Source organism: Pinus tabuliformis, chromosome 4_2 (assembly GCF_031772625.1).
Source record: "Pinus tabuliformis cultivar Carrire ecotype Pingquan chromosome 4_2, CPIR1, whole genome shotgun sequence".
Taxonomy (NCBI): Eukaryota; Viridiplantae; Streptophyta; class Pinopsida; order Pinales; family Pinaceae; genus Pinus; species Pinus tabuliformis.
Window position 1 is genome coordinate 985,901,154 of NC_142304.1, and position 25,786 is coordinate 985,926,939.

Here is a 25,786-nt window from a genome sequence, read left to right on the forward strand (position 1 = left end):
ATCACAAAATCAAACACTGAAGGCTGCCAATCAGCAAGATTCTGTGTAACTATTTCAAACCAGGCTTTGGACTAAGGCTTAGCCTCCTTAGTCTGATAGGGCTCTCTCACAAATTATGAATATTGATTAATGACAAGAAAAGATGGCTAACTCTTATAAGACACATGAAAAATAAGCTGGCTGGACAACATTGAACTGATTCCCATTGGGCTTATGGAGTCTCTCATATCTTAGCAAACAAAAACACTATCTTTTCACAGAAATCAGGGCACTTTACATCTATATGTTCAAACATAACTTTGAAACCACAGTTTGCCAAGGCATACAGGAAGTCAGAGCATGATTCATGAGTTTTGAGTGATTATGCATTAAAAAAACTGTAAAAGAAACTTAAAGAAAGAATACCATCACACATTTGAACAAGAAGATCCATTGTGAATCTTGAGAAGAAAACACAGTCATTTGCATTACTGAAATTTGTTTATACATAAACCAAAAACAGTCTTCTCCAAAACATCCAACCTTCATTACATCAAAGTCTGATCTATATATAGAGATACAACCTTAACCACTATGAGCTTCCTCCTCCAGCATGAGGGGAGCTCGAAGACTATTACTAATTACCCCTATCTATCAATTAACTAATTCATTAAATACATCAAGTGCTGACTGTAATTACAAAGAGTGCTAATTAAACTACATATCTAATTCTATCTTCCTCGTATCATGATCCTTCTTTGCTCTTGGACACCTGTCTCCTTTCAGTTTGGTTGAGATAACTGAGAAGTGGATGCAATGAACAAGGTTAGCATTGGATACTGAATGCGCTGATGGTTCATTGATCATAAGAACAAACCCCTGATTTTCCGGTCCTTGTTTCCCACCATCCTTCGAAAGTTAAGCAACATGTTCCCAGCTCTTTAATACCCCAAAATTTATGAGCATCACCATATTTCAGATGTGTTGGAGGCTTCGTTGATGGACATGTGTATAAACCAAAACAATACTCCTCGTATGCCATTTCTGCCAAACCCTAACTGGTCATAAAGTACCTTTATAAAAGTTTTAACTTGAGACAAAATATTTCACCTTTACAAAAAGGCACACTTGTCATTATCTGAATGGCTAGGATAGCCTCATGTGGTCTCCCTTATGTTCCTTAGGCGTTTCCTTAAAAAATTTGCTGATATTACCATTAAACTGTTTGTCTTCATTCAAAAACAGCACCTACAGCAGTTTCGTAGCGCGCTACGAAACTGCTGTTTTTGCTAAAATAGAGTGTATTTGCAGTAAGGAATTTTTTGCTTGAACTTCTAATTTTTTAAATCTTCTTTACAGGTGGTAGAGACCTATATGTCTTCAAAACAATGGAGCTTTAACAAAATTTGCCAAAATTTAGAAAATGACCTCTCTCACCATCAATGAGCAGCTAGTTAACCTAGCTGTGTTTTTAAACTTGCAATCTCCCTCCTCAGGGCTTTGTTTTCAGCTCTTAGAGTCATGTTCATTTTACTGATGAATTTAGCTTGTTTAATAGCTGGAACTGTCCATGTATACACATCAGCCACTGAATCCACTTGACTCACTAGGTTTTTACTACCCTTTAACACAACTCTTCGATAGTTGGCATACCTGACTGCACGCTCTCTAATGACATTCTTTGCTTTGGCAATTTCATCTTTTGCTGTCCCCGCTTGATTCTTTATGGCTATAACATTTCCTCCTTGGGAAATAATAACTTTTCTGTTCTTGTCTTTATGCTTGACTGCCTCCACTGTTTTGGACAATACTTCAATTACCTCTGTTCTGGGCATCTTTACAACTTTCTCTCCTTTATGCACTTTCTCAGCTTCTCTAACTTGTTTCCTTGTAACCGGCCTTCGTGGTTTGAAAATAAACTCCTCACTAGGTTGATCAAACCTTAGTCTCTTCGAAGATTTGGATTTCTTAGTGCTCTCCGGTGATGATTGAGTCAAATCAATATGCATGGGTTCAACATGCACTGGTTCCACCTGTTCAAACTCAATTGCCTCAAGCAAATCACTCAAACTGGCCTTAGATATTGGACTTTCCTCAACAGCTACTGATTTGCCCTTCTCTTTGCTTAATTGACTCCTTGTCTTAACTCTTGATACTTTTTCTAACCCACTTGATCCAGGTACATCTTTCTTGTGCTTGACCTCTTCTTTTGATGATGGCTGAGGTGGCTCTTTAATAACCAAGGGCTTCACTGATTTTTTCAATTTAGACTTGGTCTTCTTTTTATCCTTTACCTCCTTTCTGAGCTCAGCTATTGTGGGTTCCTCAACTGATTCTTCTCTTTCTCTAACCGGCTCTGGAGTAAGGCCTGTTTTACTCTGAAAACCAGCCATAAAGATAAAAGAGTTCCAATCCCTACCAATTTTCTGAAGACCATCCAGTACTAACAGTTTCACTAAACCATGGTGAAATAATGATGTCTCACAGTCATCCTTCCTTAATTGAACTTTATCACACATTTTTCTGAGACTACGAAATAGGTAAAATGGAATATCTATGGATGCTTTACCAGTAAAGTGCAACAACAACTTAAAGTGATAGGAGTAAACCTTGTTATATCTACCCTCACAGGTTAAATACTTTTGAATACAAGTAAGCAGAAGGGCATAGTGTTCTTTAACATAATTTCTAGGTACAACCTTTGTTAAATCCTCATTCACATATGCCTCTTTAAGAAATTCTTTGCAGGGGTTCAAATCAAATTTAAAGTTCTTAAACCACTCCTGCCCTCCTCTTGGAATTTCAGTTACATTAGCAATTGCCTCTGGAGATACTTGAAATTCTAACATAGATACTTTAGAATTTAAACCTGTAAAGTTCAAGGCAAACTCTTTTGTTACCTCAGCATGGCCACCCTGCAGCTTCTCGTAGAAATTCCAACAGCCAGCATCCTTGAAAGCCTTCCTAACACCTTCATCTCTTAATGCAAGGTCCAATCCTTCAGGCTCTGTTCTCTGACATCTTCCAGACCGATGCTCCTTCCTCTCCATTCTGCTTTCGAAATTTTTTGCACAGAGAATCACCACCAGCTTCAATTCAAATGGCAAATTCAAAAATTTTTAGAACGCAGGCTCGCTTGAAAAAGAAACTCGGGCTCGTTTGAACTCGGGCTCATTTGCAATTCAAATATCTTATCACACAAGCTGGCCACTTTATGCATCATTTACAAACATCATAAAACATTCATGCATGACAAAACCGTTAGAATGATTTTTATGTGCATGCTTATGGATCTATTGGTGGAGTGATGGCTCATAAGTGTTTGGGAGGTACGCCAACTGACAATAACCGGACGGAGACAATGACTCATCCCCAGATGTGACCCTTTAGGAATCTGCGCTGCAAAATGCCCGAAACTGCGATTTCGTAGCGCAGATAGTTATAAATTAGCAAAATGCGCTGCAAAATGGCTGGATGCTGACGTGCTGCGAAAAGGCTAAAACATCATTGCGCTGCAAAATCAACCAATAAGACTGCACTGCGAAAATACGGAAAGGACCAGTGACATGTACAAGATAATACATGGCTTATGCAATCATGATGGAGGATGACCAATAGTATTAGATAATGATTCACATCAAGACCCTTTAGAAACATGACCCCTAAGTAAGAAACATAGGACAAAACCCATTTGACACCAATTTTTGACAGTGAACTTTAGACAAAAATTATATACATGTGACTGTAGTTCTTGGTGATAACAGTGGCTCCACTTGGGATAGTGTGCTCCTGTAGTACACTAAGAACTCGTAGAACCAGTGCTTTGTCCATTTTATAAAACAAACACACAACTGACAAGCATTCCTTTCTAGCTTTGTGGGCCTTCTCCTCGGGCTAAAGCTTTTCTGTTCAGCTTGTCATTTATTTTTAACAAGAAAACTTCATAAAACGGTTATATACAATGCTCATGAGATACTTGGCAGACTTTCACTGATTGTAATGCTTTAAGAACCTGCCATTAACAGGCCCTCCAGCATATGGTGTTCCATCAACTTCCTGCAGAATGTAAGTGTTGTTTCCATGGAAAGCAGAAATCTGAAATGGCCCTTTCCACAAATTTTCAAATTTGCCATGTTTACCTTTCTCTTCAATTCTGGCTTCCCATTTTAGGAATTTATCATTAATCTGAAATATGACCTCTTTGATCTTCTTGTCAAAAGCTCTCTTGACTCTATTCTGGTTTTGTTGATGGTCTTCAAACACCTCATTCCTTTTCTCCTGCAAAGCTATCAACTGATTAATCCTTCGCTGTATGGCATTTGGTTCCTCCTCTAATCCCTGAATTAGTTTCATAACTGGTACCCCAAGAGATGTTGGGAAAATTGCCTCTGCTCCATACACAAGTTCATATGGTGATGTTCCAATGGACCTCTTTGTGCAAATTCGATCAGCCCACAAGGCATACTTCAATTTCAAATGCCAAGCCTTTTTATTATCCTGCAACAACTTCTTAATAATCCTCACAAGACTCTTGTTTGAGCTCTCAGCCAAGCCATTTCCCTGTGGATAGTAAGCAGTGGAATGACCAAGGGAAATATGGTACTGATGACAAAAATTTATCATTCTTTTGGACTTAAAAGCCTGGGCATTGTCTGTGATAATCTTGAGTGGACAACCAAACCTTGATAAGATGTTAATTTCTAAAAAGGAAATAATCACTGCATCATTTGCTTGCCTGGTAGGTATTGCCTCTATCCACTTTGTAAAATAATCAGTGGCTGTGAGAATCCATCGATGCTGTCCTGAGGAAGGAGGATGTATTTCCCCTATAAAATCTAATCCCCACTGCTAGAAGGGTGCCTCAACATAGATAGGAACCAATGGCAATGGCATGAGCTTTCTCCTTCCTTCAAATACTTGACATTCATGGCATGCTGCTATCTTTTTATAAATGTCTCTGAACATAGTTGGCCAAAAATATCCAGCTCTCAAAACTTTATTTGCAGTGGCTTTCCAATAGTGATGGCCTCCACAATCTCCCTTATGAAATTCATCAATGACCTTATCAGCTTCTTCTTCAATGAGACAATTTAGCAAAATTCCTCCTGCATCCTTCCAAAATAAATTTTGCTCATATACAAAATATCTAAGGGACTTCAACTTGGTGAACCGAGCTTTAGATTTGGAAAGGCTATCAGGGGCTCTATTGTACTGCAAGACAAATGCCACATCCTTATACCATTCTGATGTCAAAAACTTTTCATTGATTTGGATTAATTCTTCTGCATTCTCAGAAATTTCTGATATTTCTGTGCTAAAATTGATACCAATACAGTCTAGATTTGGTTGAGTCAGCAATTTTGCTAAGCCCTGACCCTTTACCAACTTGGTGGGCCTGATCTCAATATCATATTCCAACAGCTTGGCTATCCATTTTCCTCTTTTTCCATCCGGGTCTGCTTGTGTAAGAATATCTTTTATAACAGCACTTGGCACATATGCAACAATATGAGAGTGCAACACATAAATTCTGAAATCCTTAATTGCTTTCACCAATGCATATGCCTGCTTCTCTAAGATATTATATTTCAATTCAGCATTAGCCAAGGTCTTGCTAAAGAAAGAAATGGGCCGTTCAGTACCTTGACTTCCTTTCTGCAGTAAAACTCCAGCAATTGTGTCTTCAGAAGCAAATGTGAAGATCAGGAACTCCTTGGTAAAATCCGGGCTGATGAGGACTGGTGCTTGAGTAAGTGCTTTCTTGATCTCTTCAAATGACTTCTTTGCTTCAGCTGTCCACTTAAAATCTGCTCCTTTCCTTAGCATCTTTGTTATATGTTTGACTACTTCAGCAAAGTTAGGAATGAATCTTCTAACAAAATTAACCTTACCAAGAAAGGATTGAACCTCTTTCTTACTCCTTGGCAAATCTAGCCTTTGAATAGCACTGACCCTATTAGGATCAATCCTAATTCCTTCTTCATAAATAATATGTCCAAGCAATTTGCCACAAGTTAAAGCAAAGATACTTTTGGTTGGGTTTAAAGAAATACCAAACCTCCTACACTTTAGCAAGATCCTTTCAAGGTGCTTTAAGTGATCTTCTTCCATTTTTGAAAAGACTGTGATATCATCAAGATATACCACCACTGATTTATCTTTTTCTTCAGCAAAAGAAATGTCCATAGCCCTTTGGAAGGTCGCCCCTGCATTCATGAGACCAAAGGGCATCTTTGCATACATAAATGTGCCCCATGGTGTAGTGAAAACTGTCTTCTCCTGATCATCTGGATGAACAAGGATCTGATTATACCCTGAGAAACCATCCAGCATAGACATTCTCTGGGAACCAACAATATTTTGCAAAATAAGATCCATTTTAGGAAGAGGATAATTATCTTTCAGTGAAGCCTTGTTTAAGTTCCTGAAATCTATGCAGATTCTAATCTCCCCATTCTTTTTCCTAACTGGTACCAAATTAGCAAGCCAGTTTGAGAATCTGATTGGAACAATAATTTTTGCATCAAAAAGCTTTTTCACCTCCTTTTCAATCAGTGGCATCAGAAGGGGATTAATCCTTCTTAATTTCTGCTTAAAAGGCTTCTCATTTTTCTTAATTGGGATGGTGTGTTGTATAACTGAAGAATCATACTGCTTCAAATCAGCATAGCTCCATGCAAAAACATCAATAAATTTCTTCATCATTTCAACATATTTGACCTTCATATCTGCTGATAAAAACTTTGAAATCTTGACTAACTTGGGCACAACTGAATCACCTAAATTACAGCTTTCTATTTCTTCTTCATTAGCTTGCAATCTTGGTGCTTTAAACACATCATTCTGATCAAATAACTTTTCCAGTGGAATGAGGCCTTTAGGGATTAGGTTGTTTTGCAGCTGCAACACTTCAGATTTGTCCCTTGTCTCTGCTAACATATTTTGCTGATCTATTTGATTATGCTCAAACTCCTCTTTCAACTCAAGAAAATTTCTTACCTGCTGATCATCTTCAAATACTTGCCAATTTATGATATTATCTGGGATGACTGGTCTATGGCGAACCTTCACTTCATAGCTATCAGAAGAATGCTTGGGAATAATAAAAAGACTGGCTGCAACAACAAGAGAATCTGCAACAGAATTTTGATCTCTGGTTTTTATACTGAAGGTATAGGATTGAAAATTTTCCAACAATTCCAGCACTAAATTTCTGTAGGCTCTCATCCTTGCATCCTTTGTTTGATATGCACCTTGAACTTGCTTTATAATTAATTCAGAATCTCCACAAACAGCAATGTTCTTTGCCTTCAACTCTATCAAGGTTTCTAAGCCTAATACCAGAGATTCATACTCAGCCATGTTATTGGTACAATCAAAGTTAAGTTTGTATGACAGAAACTTACTTTCTTCAGTTGGACTAGTGATCCAAATTCCAGCTCCTGCGCCTTCTTTCCCTGCTGCTCCATCAAAATATAGGGACCAACAACCATTGATATCTATTTCATTTCTTTGTTGTACCTCCAGACCCTGATTTTCTGCAAGTTCCTCTTGTGATTCTTTACCAACTGATTCATTGAACAAGATAGCTGATCCCAGACCTGTATCACAAGAGTAAATAGGAAAATTCTGAGGCTTGTCCTTGCTTCTTACCATATATGCCATCCTTGTTTCACGATACAACCTCCTTTGTTCACCAAACACTGGAATGGTAGCATATGTCAGATCCATTTGCATGGTACCCTTGATTTTTGCAGCCCATGACCTTGAAAGAAGCATCCCAAACTTAGGTGGAATGTCTGCAACAACAATGTCCATGACAGTTGTTTTTGTTGGGATTTGTGTGAGTGCCACAACAACATCTTTTATCAACCCAATGCAATGAACTCCCTTTGAATCAAAAGAAAATAAATCTTTATATGGTCTAGTTACTTCTAATCCCATTCTTTCCATGATTACCTTAGGCATGAGGTTATGTGATGCCCCTGAATCCAGCATAGCATTATGTAGAGTCACATCATGGATATTAATGCTTATATAAAAAGGAGGGAACTCATCACTTTGTTCATCGTCAAGTCTTGGTCCTAAACAGATAATAAGATTATCCTCTTGCACACTTAGAATATCAGCCCCTCCTGGTGGAGAATTAAGCATTTCCACAATGTTGCTTCTATATTTGTCTACTTTCAGAATTTCATTAAATGGGACTGATATTTTGATTTTTGCAATCTCATTTTCTATATTAAAAACATAACTAGACCTTTCAATTTCCTTAGGAAGTGTAGGGTTTTGAATATCCTTTTTATCAATAGAAGAATCACCTTTACCATCAATCTGCTTTGACTTTTCCTTTTTGTCTTCAACTGCTTTTGAAACATTTTTCTTGGGCTGCGCTTTATTTGCTGTAATAGGGACATCTCGGTTTCTGATATTATACTGCTTCTGAATTTCAAATATATCATGCTGATAACCTTTTAAGAAATCAGAAGGTTCCTCTTCTGCCTTTACCAAACTAGACTCATCATGTTCCTCTTTTGTTAAGAAAATTTCTGAGTCTTCTTCACCAAAGCAATGAATAGACTCCTCAGGTACCTCAGGATCTTCCTCTTCATCCACCATGTTTTGTTGGAAAGGAGGTCTCACTGGAGGATCTGCTTGCTGATTTCTATTTTCCCTTGGCCTTTGCTGATTTTGAGGCCTTCTAAATTGAGGGTTCCTAAACCGAGGTTCTTGTTGTGCTTGAGGAGCAGTAGTATTCCCAAGTGCTAATTGATCCATCAACTTCTCCATGGTTTTCATCATGGTTTCAAACTTGTCTTCTTGAGCAGAGGTAGAAGGTTTCTCCTCTTCTTTTATCTTAGTCTTTGCCATCTTTGACTTCTTAGCAGCTAGCATATTCCCCTCTACCTTAACTGCATCATTCTGCATGTCAGCAAGAGTAGCAGACTCTCTTTCTCTGAGTAAAAGAGAGAAATCTGAATCAAATGACTCAGCATATCTTAACTGTGCCAAGGCTCCAGGAGGCTTCAAATGTGCTGGAATGGAATTATATACCTTATTAAACCTCTTAGAAAAATTTTGAACAGTTTCATCTGGAGCTCTTCTTAAACTATTATATTCGTTAAGGGCTTGAACAGGATTGGTCCTATTTCCCCATTTTCTCAGAAAACTATCTTCAAATTCAAGCCAACTATGAATGCTACCAGCTCCAAGGGCTTTAAACCATTTTCGGACTTCCCCAATAAAGGTTTGAGCAAACAGTCTTAACTTTACATCCTCATCATCTACTTCTTCCCTATCAACAAAGTCATTGAATCTATCCACATGTTCCTCAGCTGAAATTTCATCATCTCCTCCCCATGTTCGAATCCTAGCAGCATATTTACTAGGAAGATCATGCAAAACAACAGGGAGAGCTAGAGGAGCATACCTAGCAGGTACAGCCATAATGAAAGGAGGAGCAGGGGTAACAAGTACTGTGTGACTAGGGGGACCAGAACTAATATGAGATGTTGTCTGAGGACTTTCTGGACTAGCAGAGGCAGAGGATAAAGTATGAGTACAGAAAGGGCTATTGGGACTTTGTAAGCCACTGACAAAAGAACTCCAATTTGGGAGAGGTAAACCAGTTTTGGATTTAAGCAAGACTTCAAAAGGGTCAAGCTCTTTAAGCTGTTTCAAATCCTCTTTCTCTAATAACAATTCAGAAGTAACAATTTCCCAAAACTCTTCTTTATCTCTTTGTGACACTAAAGATGAAGTATCAATACCGTTATTTTGTAGATCCAAAATAATACCAATAAGCTCTTCTTCGTTTTCAGACCTCAACAACACTTCTTGGATTTTATCATCAACAATTTTATCTTCAGGAATTCTAGAAAACTCAGGAAACAAAGACTTTGAAATATTTGAAGTACCTGGTATATCAGAAAATCTTTGTTTACTCCTTGAGATGATATTAGGATTTTCCACAGGACTAGGTGGGTTTGGGTCAGGATTACTCCTTGTATACCTTCCTCTCGAAGCCACCTTTCAAACTTTAAAATTCATGGAGTCACCAAGGTAGAATGCAGCCTCGAAAACCTTTTTGAACTCTTGCTACCTTCAGAAATTCAATCTTATAACTACGGTAATGAGTAATCTTCAGGCTCCCGACAGACGCACCAAAATGTTATCACAAAATCAAACACTGAAGGCTGCCATTCAGCAAGATTCCGTGTAACTATTTCAAACCAGGCTTTGGACTAAGGCTTAGCCTCCTTAGTCTGAGAGGGCTCTCTCACAAATTATGAATATTGATTAATGACAAGAAAAGATGGCTAACTCTTATAAGACACATGAAAAATAAGCTGGCTGGACAACATTGAACTGATTCCCATTGGGCTTATGGAGTCTCTCATATCTCAGCAAACAAAAACACTATCTTTTCATAGAAATCAGGGCACTTTACATCTATATGTTCAAACATAACTTTGAAACCACAGTTTGCCAAGGCATACAGGAAGTCAGAGCATGATTCATGAGTTCTGAGTGATTATGCATTAACAAAACTGTAAATGAAACTTAAAGAAAGAATACCATCACACATTTGAACAAGAAGATGCATTGTGAATCTTGAGAAGAAAACACAGTCATTTGCATTACTGAAATTTGTTTATACATAAACCAAAAACAGTCTTCTCCAAAACATCCAACCTTCATTACATCAAAGTCTGATCTATATATAGAGATACAACCTTAACCACTATGAGCTTCCTCCTCCAGCATGAGGGGAGCTCGAAGACTATTACTAATTACCCCTATCTATCAATTAACTAATTCATTAAATACATCAAGTGCTGACTGTAATTACAAAGAGTGCTAATTAAACTACATATCTAATTCTATCTTCCTCGTATCATGATCCTTCTTTGCTCTTAGACACCTGTCTCCTTTCAGTTTGGCTGAGATAACTGAGAAGTGGATGCAATGAACAAGGTTAGCATTGGATACTGAATGCACTGATGGTTCATTGATCATAAGAACAAACCCCTGTTTTTCCGGTCCTTGTTTCCCACCATCCTTCGAAAGTTAAGCAACATGTTCCCAGCTCTTTAATACCCCAAAATTTATGAGCATCACCATATTTCAGATGTGTTGGAGGCTTCGTTGATGGACATGTGTATAAACCAAAACAATACTCCTCGTATGCCATTTCTGCCAAACCCTAACTGGTCATAAAGTACCTTTATAAAAGTTTTAACTTGAGACAAAATATTTCACCTTTACAAAAAGGCACACTTGTCATTATCTGAATGGCTAGGATAGCCTCATGTGGTCTCCCTTATGTTCCTTAAACGTTTCTTTCAAAAATTTGCTGATCTTACCATTAAACTGTTTGTCTTCATTCAAAAACAGCACCTACAGCAGTTTCGTAGCGCGCTACGAAACTGCTGTTTTTGCTAAAACAGAGTGTATTTGCAGTAAGGAATTTTTTGCTTGAACTTCTAATTTTTTAAATCTTCTTTACAGGTGGCAGAGACCTATATGTCTTCAAAACAATGGAGCTTTAACAAAATTTGCCAAAATTTAGAAAATGACCTCTCTCACCATCAATGAGCAGCTAGTTAACCTAGCTGTGTTTTTAAACTTGCAATCTCCCTCCTCAAGGCTTTGTTTTCAGCTCTTAGAGTCATGTTCATTTTACTGATGAATTTAGATTGTTTAATATCTGGAACTGTCCATGTATACACATCAGCCACTGAATCCACTTGACTCACTAGGTTTTTACTACCCTTTAACACAGCTCTTCGATAGTTGGCATACCTGACTGCACGCTCTCTAATGACATTCTTTGCTTTGGAAATTTCATCTTTTGCTGTCCCCGCTTGATTCTTTATGGCTATAACATTTCCTCCTTGGGAAATAATAACTTTTCTGTTCTTGTCTTTATGCTTGACTGCCTCTACTGTTTTGGAAAATACTTCAATTACCTCTGTTCTGGGCATCTTTACAACTTTCTCTCCTTTATGCACTTTCTCAGCTTCTCTAACTTGTTTCCTTGTAACCGACCTTCGTGGTTTGAAAATAAACTCCTCACTAGGTTCATCAAACCTTAGTCTCTTCGAAGCTTTGGATTTCTTAGTGCTCTCCGGTGATGATTGAGTCAAATCAATATCCATGGGTTCAACATGCACTGGTTCCACTTGTTCAAACTCAATTGCCTCAAGCAAATCACTCAAACTGGCCTTAGATATTGGACTTTCCTCAACAGCTACTGATTTGCCCTTCTCTTTGCTTAATTGACTCCTTGTCTTAACTCTTGATACTTTTTCTAACCCACTTGATCCAGGTACATCTTTCTTGTGCTTGACCTCTTCTTTTGATGATGGCTGAAGTGGCTCTTTAATAACCAAGGGCTTCACTGATTTTTTCAATTTAGACTTGGTCTTCTTTTTATCCTTTACCTCCTTTCTGAGCTCAGCTATTGTGGGTTCCTCAACTGATTCTTCTCTTTCTCTAACCGGCTGTGGAGTAAGGCCTGTTTTACTCTGAAAACCAGCCATAAAGATAAAAGAGTTCCAATCCCTACCAATTTTCTGAAGACCATCCAGCACTAACAGTTTCACTAAACCATGGTGAAATAATGATGTCTCACAGTCATCCTTCCTTAATTGAACTTTATCACACATTTTGCTGAGACTACGAAACAGGTAAAATGGAATATCTATGGATGCTTTACCAGTAAAGTGCAACAACAACTTAAAGTGATAGGAGTAAACCTTGTTATATCTACCCTCACAGGTTAAATACTTTTGAATACAAGTAAGCATAAGGGCATAGTGTTCTTTAACATAATTTCTAGGTACAGCCTTTGTTAAATCCTCATTCACATATGCCTCTTTAAGAAATTCTTTGCAGGGGTTCAAATCAAATTTAAACTTAAACCACTCCTGCCCTCCTCTTGGAATTTCAGTTACATTAGCAATTGCCTCTGGAGATACTTGAAATTCTAACATAGATACTTTAGAATTTAAACCTGTAAAGTTCAAGGCAAACTCTTTTGTTACCTCAGCATGGCCACCCTGCAGCTTCTCACAGAAATTCCAACAGCCAGCATCCTTGAAAGCTTTCCTAACACCTTCATCTCTTAATGCAAGGTCCAATCCTTCAGGCTCTGTTCTCTGACATCTTCCAGACCGATGCTCCTTCCTCTCCATTCTGCTTTCGAAATTTTTTGCACAGAGAATCACCACCAGCTTCAACTCAAATGGCAAATTCAAAAAATTTTAGAACGCAGGCTCGCTTGAAAAAGAAACTCGGGCTCATTTGCAATTCAAATATCTTATCACACAAGCTGGCCACTTTATGCATCATTTACAAACATCATAAAACATTCATGCATGACAAAACCGTTAGAATGATTTTTATGTGCATGCCTATGGATCTATTGGTGGAGTGATGGCTCATAAGTGTTTAGGAGGTACGCCAACTGAAAATAACCGGACGGAGATAATGACTCATCCCCAGATGTGACCCTTTAGGAATCTGCGCTGCAAAATGCCCGAAACTGCGATTTCGTAGCGCAGATAGTTATAAATTAGCAAAATGCGCTGCAAAATGGCTGGATGCTGACGCGCTGCGAAAAGGCTAAAACATCATTGCGCTGCAAAATCAACCAATAAGACTGCGCTGCGAAAATACGGAAAGGACCAGTGACATGTACAAGATAAGACATGGCTTATGCAATCATGATGGAGGATGACCAATAGTATTAGATAATGATTCACATCAAGACCCTTTAGAAACATGACCCCTAAGTAAGAAACATAGGACAAAACCCATTTGACACCAATTTTTGACAGTGAACTTTAGACAAAAATTATATACATGTGACTGTAGTTCTAGGTGATAACAGGTTGTCTGTAGAAAGCTTTCTATATCTCCTGAAGCACTTGTGCTACAAAAATCGACAACAATGTCGATCTATTGTATTTTTATACCTGTCGAAGACATGTTATATTTCTTTTGGTTCGATCAAAAAATTCACTTTTAATTAGTGTTGAAATTTTTAAACAAACTCTATAAAGTTTAAGTAAAGTTTTGAGGAAAATAAATATTAAACTGAATATTTTGAAAATAAAAAAATATTTTTATAAAAATTATATTCCGATTTTATAATTGGTTGAAAACATTGATATGACTAATTTCAAGGGTTTTAAAATTCATTTGTCAGGATTTTTTTAAATAATAATAATAAAATCTCATAAATACACCTAGTACATATGGTACAGGTGTACAATACCATTAAATCTGAATTAATAAAACTGTGTAGAGTCCAATATTTATAATTAAAAAAAATTGTTCCATACGAACAATGTTCAGTTATTTTAGAGTTCACTCTTTTTTAAAGGGTCACTGTGAGGTTTTATAATATATTATTTAAATTTAACATAATTCTTACTCGCGGGTAGTAGGTTCACTTTGAGGTTTTATAATATATTATTTACATTTATCATAATTCTTACCCGTGAGCAGGAGGAGTTTGAAAATTTTCAGCTTTGTAGATTGTTTATTATCAATAATTGATATATTTGAGGGACAACATCATATAATAGAAACTTAACATTTACTTTTGATTCATGCGTTTAATATTCGACTTTGAGGTTTTATCAAATATTATTTTTTAATGTTTGGCATGATAAAGTTATAGCATCTATGCTAGCTAATATTCAACTATATTAAAATCTATCATATTTGAATGGATAAACTAGCAATTCCACCGATAGGTGTAAGGAATGTTGAAAGCTCAAGAAGCCAAAAACATAAACACAAGGGAAAAAATTGAAGTGCCGACTGTGGCGAAATCCATATCATGATGGGACCTTTAGACCTATGATACAAATTTCTGCGAGCGCTTGACAATACTTTATGAAGTTCGTAAAATCCTCAATCAAATTTGCAACTGCAAGTGTAGAGGGATTGAAGAAAATGAGCAAGAGCAATGGGATGTCCTCCAGTCTAGACAAAGGCCAAATCACGCAACTGCGGGAGATATTTATGATGTTCGACAAAAACCATGACAAGAGTTTGTGGGAATTTTGAAAGGAAGAACAAATGGTAAATTTTGAATGTTTTTTTTTGGGGGGGGGGATTCTATGTAATTATTTTCATGTGTCCTTATGTTTATGCAAAACTAAGTACACATGTACACATGTGAGAATTAATGAGGTATGTGTCAGAAGATTATAGTAATACAAAAGAAAGGGTGCAAGGTGATATATGCAACCGTTGTGAGCATGATTGATGTGTGAGCCTTAGATGACCAATTTCAGGTTTCAGGGTGTTCAAAATTTTGATTTAGCTTCGGGCTTCTCACATTTCACTTGTCTTCTGTGATAATGAAGATGAACCAATTTAAAGAAAAGAATAATATAGCTCTAACCCATTTTGCAAATATTGGGTTGTCTATCCAAGACTGTAGTAGTATAAAAGGTAGGATATAGCTCTAACCCATTATGGAAATATTGGGTTGTCTATCCGGGACTCTAGTAGTATAGGAAGAACATTGTAAGGATGTATATCTTTCTGCAACAAATTTGAGAAATTGGATTTGTTTCTTTGGATATGATTATCATCTGGGTCTTAGTTATTTTTACTGCATTCATTTTCTTTTAGGAAAGAACAGATAGAAGTGACCATGTATATGGTAGATTTATTCTTCAATAATAGATTCAATGGAGAAAAATGGTAAGATTATGTTCCTTTCCTATCTTTTTTTGGTGTTGATAGAGTGGTTGTGTCATTGCAACATTGCAAGATGACTTGTGATTTTAAGGGTCTTTGTTGGAACTTAATACCAAATCTCAGTAACTATAGCCTACCATGCTTCGTTGTCTGCACTCTCAAACTTTGATTTCATATTGTTATCCAAAAAGGGTATGCTCAAAGGAATCAAAATTTCACAACTTTAGGGGCGTTGTATGCTCGTAAGAAGGGTGCTTCGTCTGAGTTGACTAACCAAGTTGTCATATACAAACAAAGAAATGAGATGTTGTATGCACCTCAAAATTATCAAATGTTGCGCTCTCAAAGGAATTGATTGATATGAGTATTGAAACAAAATATTGTTTACTCAGTTATTGTTCATTGAAGCATCTATTCTTGCAATGCCCACATGGAGTTTTATTTCATTGTGTTTGCTACAAGATTATCCAACTGAAGAATTTTATGTTTGTGTTGAGTATCAGGGATACCCAAATAACAATTTTAATTACTTGGTTTCACTAAGATCACATTACTTCTCTCTCGATTGTAGAGGTCTTTACTTTCTCTACTCGATAACATGAACTCTAATCGCATAGAGATAGTGTGCAATATGTACTTTTATGCATTGAGACAGAATAAATTAATGCTCTTTTGTTGTTGTCGATGGTGAATTTTCGATTGTGGGTGGTTGTCAATAACACATATTAAAATTCATTATTTAGGAGTTGTGTGGTGAATTTTCTATTTGTCATCTTAGAGATGTAAAGGCATTCATGTTAAATATTAAGCACCATGCACTAAGCCAATAATTGGCTTACTGCCTTTCTATCATATCCATTGAATATCACTTTATTCACATCCAACAAACAAGATGTAAGGGAAGTGAGTCAAACATTTGGCTTAGTACATGGTGCTTATTATTTATTGAGCATAATTTACTTAAGTTTTTAGCATGGTCATATATGTAAGGTTATAATATTTTGAAGATGTTATTTTTCATTTTAATCATCATCCATTTTGAAGGTTATGGCAAAGTTAGACATCAAATTGGTGTATGATACCTACTTTTTTTATTTATGGGATAAGGGACCAATCTCTACGATTTGATTACTAAAGTCTAAGAAGGCATACATGCTCTTTCCTACTCTGCTCTATTTTTTAACCTGTGACCTCTTAAGAAAAATTTATTGTTTATATTTGTTGGTTGGGAAAAATTGTTATTATTCTCTCTGTCTAAGTTTAATTCCCATAAATGACATGATCAATTTTGTCTCAAGAGTCACTCAATGACCAATCAAATATATTTGGCCTTACATATAGAAGATAGGAAAAAACATGGTTATTGAACTAACCATGTAATTATAAAATGTTATAGAAATAAATTGTAAAATTTCAATGTTAAAATTAATGATAAACCCTTTAATACAAGTGAAGATTTATGATAGTAAAGTATTATTCATGATAATTGTCGATTGGGAAATTGATCTAATTCTAACTTTAGATTAGGAGACTGATCAGATTAGGACACTGATGAGGTAGGTTAGTAGAAAAGTTGCAAGTTCTCTATTAAAATAAGTGTTATTCTATTTTTAAAATTTTTCCTTTGGTTGAATAATCCTTCATCTTCCTTGAAAGGATTTATTTTAACAAGTTTATTGAAGAAAGGATTTATTTTAACCCATTTATTGAAGAATTTGGTCCTTACCAAATTATTTTGGAGATACCTAATATTAACAATTTATTTTCTGTTTCTTATGTAAAATATGTTTTTTAATATATAAATAAATTTAATTTTAAATTATTAATAATTATATAAATTCTAAAGCTGAAATATATAATTTTAATAAATATTAATTAAATTTAAAATTATGATTATAAAACAAAATACTAAAATAAACTTATAAACTTTTTATAAATTTATCTTATTTTATTTTTTAAATAAATTGGCCAAAAACACCCTACACATTTACATTTACATTTACATTTTCATTTTTATTTTTATTTTTTCCTATCCACAACTTTTCCAAAATGAATCATCATCAGAAACACTTAAATTAATGAATCATCATCAGAAGCACTTAAATTCTAAAGCCCTAAAGAAAAGTATGACGTAGAGTTTCTAAATTTAAGGCCTTGGCTACTTCTCTAGAGTTTCTAAATTTAAGGCCTCGGCTTTGGACGAAAATTTATAGATCTGACCAAAATCCGGACAGAGTTTCACCATGGAAAAGGGTGCTGACAATTATGGAGTCAACTTCTTTAATAAAGACTCCACAATATTGGAAAAAGATCTGTATTATTTAATTATTAAATGTTTACATTTTTTTCTAAATTTTTAATTTGTTTGAACAAACTGAGTTTTTAATCGAATATATAAATGTACTATTTTCAAAATTGTCTGAAGCATTTAGATATTGGATAGCTGAAAATCAAATTTCTTAATTTTTCTAAATTTAAATTAAATTTTTTATTATATATTTCAACCATCTAAGATATATTTATATCATGGAGTCGTGTACGACAGTTAAAAGTGGCTTGAATCTGAGCAAAAAAATTCAAAAAATCTTGTAGGTGCACTATTGAATCGTGTTTTTGATAGTGGAAAAGGATTCAGCAACATCAAAAACGTCTAAAACACCTAAAATTTTGAAGTTTAACAACTATAACTTGATTTAGAAATATCCTTGTCAAATTTTTTCTAAATATGACTAAAATTTCCATAACTTTCAAAACAATTCCTCTTGCTCACACTTATAAATTCTATTCAAAATTATGATTCCAAAAATAATGAAAAACTCACTACAGTAAATAAAATCTACATTCCAAAAAAATAAAAAACCTGCTGCAATAAATAATATTAGTAGGTAATAGGAAGAATAATTAATACATAAATGTGGGTAGACCAGCCATGACCACCACTTAATCACATAAAAGAAACTGCAATAACAATAACTGTTTGACATCCCAAAAACAACAACAATAATAATAGAGTGGAACACATGGAACTTTGAGGTAGGACACAATTTTATATTTAACATTAAATTTCAATTCTGCAATAACAATAGACATCCCAAAAATAACATCAATAATAATCATGATGAGTGGAACACATGGAACTTTGAGGTAGGACACAATTTTATATTTAACAATAAATTTCAATTCCGCAAATTTTTATGGGACTCCTTCCGCCCTTCGTGGCAAAAAAACAGCACACAAATGGCGATATTGCTCAGAATTATGATGTATGATGGACAACTTTGCACAGTAAATACAACACAATTATCACACATTCTCATGACTGTTAATTTTGCACCTATATTTAGCTGCGATAGCTATTCTACTCAGCAACATCTGAAAAGTATTGGCTATCTAAATTTACAAACATCTTTAATTGAAAATCCACCAAAGTCCAGTGGTTTAGAAGAGAATTTCTAAATTTAGAAGGTAAAATCACAATCTCCATAGGTTCCATAAGTTTCTGGTTTCAATAGATTAATATTCAATCCCTTTCTCTATTTGTAAGCAGTCACGAGAGTTTTGATAAATCGCAGTCAATAGAACCTAGGTGCAAACGCTTCCTCGACCCTCTTAGGATTTGAATTCTGAGGAAGAGCCATGTCATCGTTCATCGATTTGGCCTGTAAATAACACAAAGAGCCTCTAAATTCAAGACAAAATCTAAAAAGTATTTCGAGTATTTAAATTGGCGGTTTTCAGATAACGTTGTAAAACTTTTCATTCTTAATTTTGCTGTGATGGAAAGATTAACCTCATTTTCTAGATTGGTGGAGCATGGAATACGCTTTTGAAATGATTTGCCTCAGGGAATAGCCTTTCATTCTCACTCTACTTACTTCTTTTGCTAGCGTGGCGTAACATGGAATATCCTTCCAAATCTTATTCTTGCTGCGATGGAATGATTGTCCTCTTTTGCTAGCTAGTTGTACCAACTAATAATCTCTTCATTCCTATTCTTACTTGCAGTTGCTACAATATCAGGGAGCACACTAATATCCTGCAATAATTATTCTACGAGGGTCAAAGGAAGCATGGCAGAAGCAGCTGTTGTTAGCGCGCTTATAGGCAAATTTATTCCTCTGGTCACAGACAAAGTCTCCCAACATGTATCGCTGATTGTTAATTTCAAAAAGGATTTTGAATTTTTTAGGGACCAGCTTCGTGACATTAAACGTCTTTTGACGGACGCCGGAGAGAAAAGCAACTCCGCTTCAGTGTCAAATTGGCTTGAGAGTCTCGAGGATTTTGTTGCCGATGCTGAGTACCTAGTGAAGGAATGTGTGGCAGCTGATAATATCTTTGCCCAAATAATATTACGGCCAAAGATGTGCATCAAAATTAGGGGATTAAAGAAACGACTCGAGAAGATCAAGACGAACGCTGAAAGTCTCAAATTGCTTGCTGATGCTTTAGTTGTGAATGCTCATGGTCAGGTAAGGCGTGCAGATAGTTTTATGGAAAGGCCGCAAAGATCATATGCTCGTCTTCCAGAAACACAGATCGTGGGCATGGACGGCGATATTAAAGTGATTACTGAATGGATATTGAAGGAAGACAACCCTCCAGTTATTGCCGTTGTGGGCATGGGAGGGCAGGGCAAAACTCTCCTGCTCCAACACGTTTTCAACAGCGAAGTGGTCCATAAACGCTTCGACTGTCAGGTTTGGTTAGCAGTTTCTCAGAAATTCGCAGTTACAGAACTTCTCCGTGATATGGTGAAGCAATTTGATCGAAATGAGAGAGCCAAGCACTTCGAAGGAAACGATGAAAGTTTGGCCAACCGGCAAAATGATAAGAAAGGGGCCGACCAGCTGAATGATAAGATGTTGACAAACCTAAGCGAGGAGGAGCTTAGAGAGAAGATTAACAGGTTTTTAGATAAAAAAAAGCTGTTTATTTGCAGTTGATGACGTGTGGGACAGAGATGTCTGGGAGAAAATTGACTTGCCATCCAGAACCCAAGATAAGGTTGTGGTGACAACCAGGGATGAAAGAGTTGCAAAGCACATGAGGGCTGGAGATCAAATTCTCCACAAAAATAGTTTATCAGAAGAAGACAGTTGGCGCTTATTCTGCGTCCATGCTTTCCCAGATGATCCACACCAGTGTCCCAAGGCAGTGGAGAGGATAGCCCGCGAAATTGTAAACAAATGCGGCCGACTGCCCCTTGCCATAAAAACAATAGGAGCTCATATGGCAACTCTGGCCAGTGATCTTCCTAATAAATGGGAAGATACCCTTCTTCATCTAAATATGACACATGGCATGAGCAACCGCGTTATGCCGTCATTGAAGTTCAGCTACGAGGCTTTGCCTCATCATCTAAAGCCTTGTTTTCTTTACTGCTCTGTTTATCCCAAGAATACTGAAATAGAGTCAGATTGTTTAGTGCATGCATGGATTGCTCAGGGATTTGTTTCTGTGCAATTACAAAAAGCATATGATGTAGGCTGCTCCTACATGGAAGAACTTATTGATCGATGCCTGATCGAAGTTTCACAGGTTGGTTGGAATGGGCGAGTAAACAGTTGCAAAATGCACGACTTGCTGCATGATTTAGCGGTTGACGAGCAAACTAAATGTTTGATAAAACCCGGAGGACAATTGGAAAGCATGCCAGCGGAAGAGTGCCGAGAATTGCGTAGAATTTCATTGATAAAAAATGAGATATCTACAATAAAAAAGGGCATCCAGTATCCACGGCTCCGAAGTCTATTGCTATCTGATAATGGCCCTCTTACATCAATCTCCCCTAGCTTTTTTGACAATATGAGACATCTGTGTGTGTTAGATTTAAGTAGAACTTCCATCACGTCATTGCCCAATTCTATTGGAAATTTAAAGCTTTTAAAGTATCTGAATTTATCAGGGTCGAAGATTCAGAAACTGCCCAAGTCCTTGAGGGTCTCCGGCAGCTCCAGTTTCTGGATGTTAGTGGGACCAATGTTCAAAGGCTGCATGAAGGGATAGAGAAGCAAAAGCATATGCTACATTTGAATTTAGGGTGGAGTAGATTTGAACATTGCCCTGTGGGTATATCTAAGCTCATCTATCTACAGACATTGAATGGTGTCACTTTCCATCTTACAGAGTCACGCAGTGCAAGTGCCAGTGCCTTGCAATTGAGGGATCTCAAAGGATTGACCCGTCTCCAACACCTATCAATAACCTTTCAATCAGATAGTCGTGGTGTTTGGGTGGAGGACGAGGGGACTTTTCGGGGCATGACAAAGATGCGGACCCTACATGTTCGATGTTCTCCTTTTGGTCCAATCCTTCATCTTCCAACGGACATGGAGGCCATGCAACGCCTTGAAATAGTTCATCTTGAGCATTGCGTGGTTCCTAAGTGGATTTTTCAGCTTCAGAATCTCATGGAGCTATCATTAGAATCGCCGCTATTTACCTCTAGTGCAGATTTTAGAGGGTTGGAAAAGATTCCCAATCTGAAAAAGCTACACTTGTTGGGGTGGAATACGAATCCAGACTTCAATGAATTTCCAAATGAGTTTGGGGAAGCAGGGGCATTTCCCAAACTGGAAGAGTTGGTCATACGAGGTTTTGATTATTTGAAAAGCATTCCCTCGTTCCAGGAGGATGCAATGCCGAAATTGAAGTGTTTGAGAATCTTGGGGTGCAAGCCATTGGAAAATATGCCGGAAGGATTAATGAAGCTGAGGAATCTTAAAGAAGTAGAAGTAGATGTAGAGACTAATGATGTGGAGGGCTTCGAGTACACGAAAAGCCATTGTTGGCAAAGTTTTAAAGACCGCGGAATTAAGATCAAAGTGGAAGTAGTATCCAGAAATAGGCCATATTCCGAAAGATTAAGAGTGGTGTGAAAGGTGGAGGATATGAATGATGATTAGAGATGAGATAGGAATATGTAAATGTAAATGTAATGACATTTTATATAAAATCGTGATTCTATTGTACAAAGACAAACATTAAAGTTACTTTATTTTGAAACCATTTTACAAGTATGTGTACTGAAACCAATAGACAAGGAAGAGTGAAGACATCAGATAATAAATTATTGTGGGTGTCTATAAATCATTGTTAATTCAAGGTATTTAACGTGTTCGCATTTTTATAGAAATATCATTGTCATATAAAGGCGTTTGCAGTGTGTTTAAGTCGCTGTAATTTTAAATCGTTTAAGGGAGATGTGAAAATTTTATATGTAATTTAATTAATTTTTTTTCTCATCTTTGTGATTTTTTTTATATATAGTTTTGTGAAAAACTTATAAAACTAAAATTGTGAAAGCATTTTTTAAAATGTTTATTTTTATAAGTATTCAAATATTGATTTTAATTGTAATTTAAATTGAAGTTTTAATGTTTATAAGATAATAATGAGTGATTAAAATTTTTATTATTATTTAAAAAAAATTAATGTAAAACAAATATGCTTTGATATTTAAGAATATTCATTTTAACATTTGAGTTCTTCATATTATTTATTATTATTAAGTAGTTTTACTTTATAATATTATTTTTAAAATTTACAATAAAATTAAGCGAATTTGTCATTATTAAAATAAAATGTATTTTTTTGTTTTTTAAGTAAATTTAATTTATCTAAATTTAAAGTAATGAATATCTATGTAAATTATAAATAAATATTTTTGCTTCTAGCATAAATAATAATCTTAGAAGATAAAAGAGGACATTCATATGACATATTAAAGAGGGAGTGGGCGCAAGAGGGTAATAGCAATGGCAGTTTCCTTAGAGTTTTAGTTTTATTGTTTGTGTACACGCCCTACAAACATGTCGAGTTTCTATCGGATAATGATTGTGTTTTATCAACTTTTTATGTGTAACATACAATTATTTGTCTTGGTTTTTAGCGCTTTTGGCCTTCTTTTTCCTACTGGGTTTTCAAGGGTTTTGTTGGGGCTTTGAGCGGTTTGTGTTGGAGGTCATTGTCCAAAATTTATTTAAACGTGGGAAGGAGTTTCCCCCATCTATGGGGACAAGGTTTCTCTGGATTATGCGGTGGACACCTCATATTTTTAGGCCATTTGGGCCCAACCGACATCTTCTAGTCACGAGACTCAGGATGGGAGGGCTCTTACCTAGTTTCAATCAGATTTCTCAACTTCATTAGGTTTCTTAGCCCCATGTATCACAATGCCCCTTACACCTAGCGGTAATTTACCATTTTCTGTTGTTGATTTTCAATTGGATAGGGGCTTGGTGGTAATGTCATTGTCAAGGGCTCCTAAGGGATTTTGTTGCTTCCATGAAGCGTTGATTATTCTGTGTCATTGGTTTCTTAGTCACAGTTCAAAGAACTCTGTGATTTGGGGTTTGGTCCCCGTTGTTCTATTACTTTCCCTAGTGTATTAGAGGGTCATTGTTACAATGAAGTCCTTCTCTTCCCCAAGGTGAACCATACGCTTTTCCCACCACACATTCCTTTAAACATCCCTACAATGAGCAGTGTTTTGACATAAGAAAATGACGAGAGGTCGCTTAATGAGGGTCTTAATTCTTAAAATCTAGGTAAAGTTTCATTTTTTGCCTCTGTTGAAGGCCTTGACAGAAAAGGATAGAGTACAGTTCATGGAAAATGATAAAAGGAACATTGTGTGAAATAAACTGACGAATTACAGATGGTTTTGCCTCTAAGCACAAATATTTCTTTATAGAAGGAATATGGCCTTAGTTAGACCTTAGTGGTGGGTTTTATATTGGTATGTATAAAAAATGGAGCTCAAATTAATGAAAAAATATAAAGGGGTGTAAAAAATGCCATTGAAAAAATGGACACCTACAATATCTAGTGTATGTAAGGGTTTTTTAAATTGGGAAGGTTTATTGCGTTCATAATAATAGGGGGTTAAATAATGTGATTTTTAGAGGTATTTTTCAATATGTAGTCAAATTAAGGGAATTTCTTTGTATGCCACAATTATATGTGATTTGTCAAAGGTTCATTGAGTAAAGCTCCAATGACTCTACATCAGTCATATTCAAACCTTGGACTCCCATTTTCAACACTAGGTGTGAGCGTATTGTTACCGTCCCTATATGATTCATATACTAGGCCTTTTAGTGCATTTGTGGCATGAGGCGATCTTGGGATTATGTTAGGGATCTATCTTGAGCATGATTCATCCTATATTTACTTTGGTGACATGTCTTTAGCCCACATTCTCATCTGTGTTGATCTTCAAGGAGGGCTTTCAGGCTTGATCAAATGGGACCTATTGTGGCATTGTTGATCCTTAATTATGAGATCCCATTTAGATGTTAGAGGTGCTATAAACATGAACACCTTGCAAAGGAGCTTGTGCTCCCTATGCGAATAAAGGTGAATTGATCTAGACTGCCACCGATGGGTGTTGATGAGGAGAAGTTTCTCTCTCCATAGCAAATGGTTTCCTCTTCCAGCCAGCACTATAGGGGATTCAAAAATGGTGATCATGTTTCTCCAAAAGTGGTCTCTGAACCCATTTTAGCTAAGTAATCATCGGTCAATATGGCTTTCGATGTTAAAGTACCTATTTTGTCGCTTTGCCCCTATATCTAAGTTAATTTTTTATCAAGAATTTCCTTCTCCTATTCATTTAATTTATATTTCCTCTATGGCTTCTAAGGGACCTCTAGCCTCTTTCTCTATTTTTCCAACCCATTTTCCTTTCCTTCTCCCATACCAACTATGAGTTGTTGTCTTTATACCCTAGGTGATATTTATTCACCCTCTTTTGTCTCTACCTTATCTTTATCTGATATTCAGGATTCTAAAGATGTTTGGTATAACCTTAAATCCTGGTCGGTGGTCCCTCAGAAAGATGGTGTTGTTTGGGTTTGAATCATCTCACCCTTGTCCCTTTGGATGGTCAAAGCCACGAGAATAAAATATTTTCTTTGCATAGTTAAGGAGAAATATCATGCATACCTTGTTACAAGAAAACAATAATCTCTCAAGGGATCCCTTAGAGCAAGCCCAACCTCTTTAGGGTTTCAAACATGAAAATTATATCTTTTAATTGTAGGGTTTTATCTTTTCCCCTCATAAAACAAGCTCT

General features: G+C 36.2%; 3 protein-coding genes across 3 annotated transcripts; all 3 read left to right on the forward strand.

Annotated features, from left to right (window-relative positions):
• Window positions 1-19,907: 19,907 nt before the first annotated feature.
• Window positions 19,908-20,651, forward strand: LOC149172976 (putative disease resistance protein RXW24L). Its single transcript, XM_089427853.1, has one exon. It carries the CDS (start codon window positions 20,070-20,072, stop codon window positions 20,649-20,651), a length of 582 nt encoding a protein of 193 aa, XP_089283979.1. The 5' UTR covers window positions 19,908-20,069.
• A 100-nt stretch (window positions 20,652-20,751) lies between these two features.
• On the forward strand, window positions 20,752-21,714 carry LOC149172977 (putative disease resistance protein At1g15890). The gene has a single exon (XM_089426528.1). The coding sequence runs from the start codon at window positions 20,752-20,754 to the stop codon at window positions 21,712-21,714; it is 963 nt and encodes a 320-aa protein (XP_089282654.1).
• A 14-nt stretch (window positions 21,715-21,728) lies between these two features.
• LOC149172978 (putative disease resistance protein At1g59780) lies at window positions 21,729-22,586 on the forward strand. Its single transcript, XM_089426529.1, has one exon. The coding sequence runs from the start codon at window positions 21,729-21,731 to the stop codon at window positions 22,584-22,586; it is 858 nt and encodes a 285-aa protein (XP_089282655.1).
• The last annotated feature ends 3,200 nt before the right edge of the window (window positions 22,587-25,786 follow it).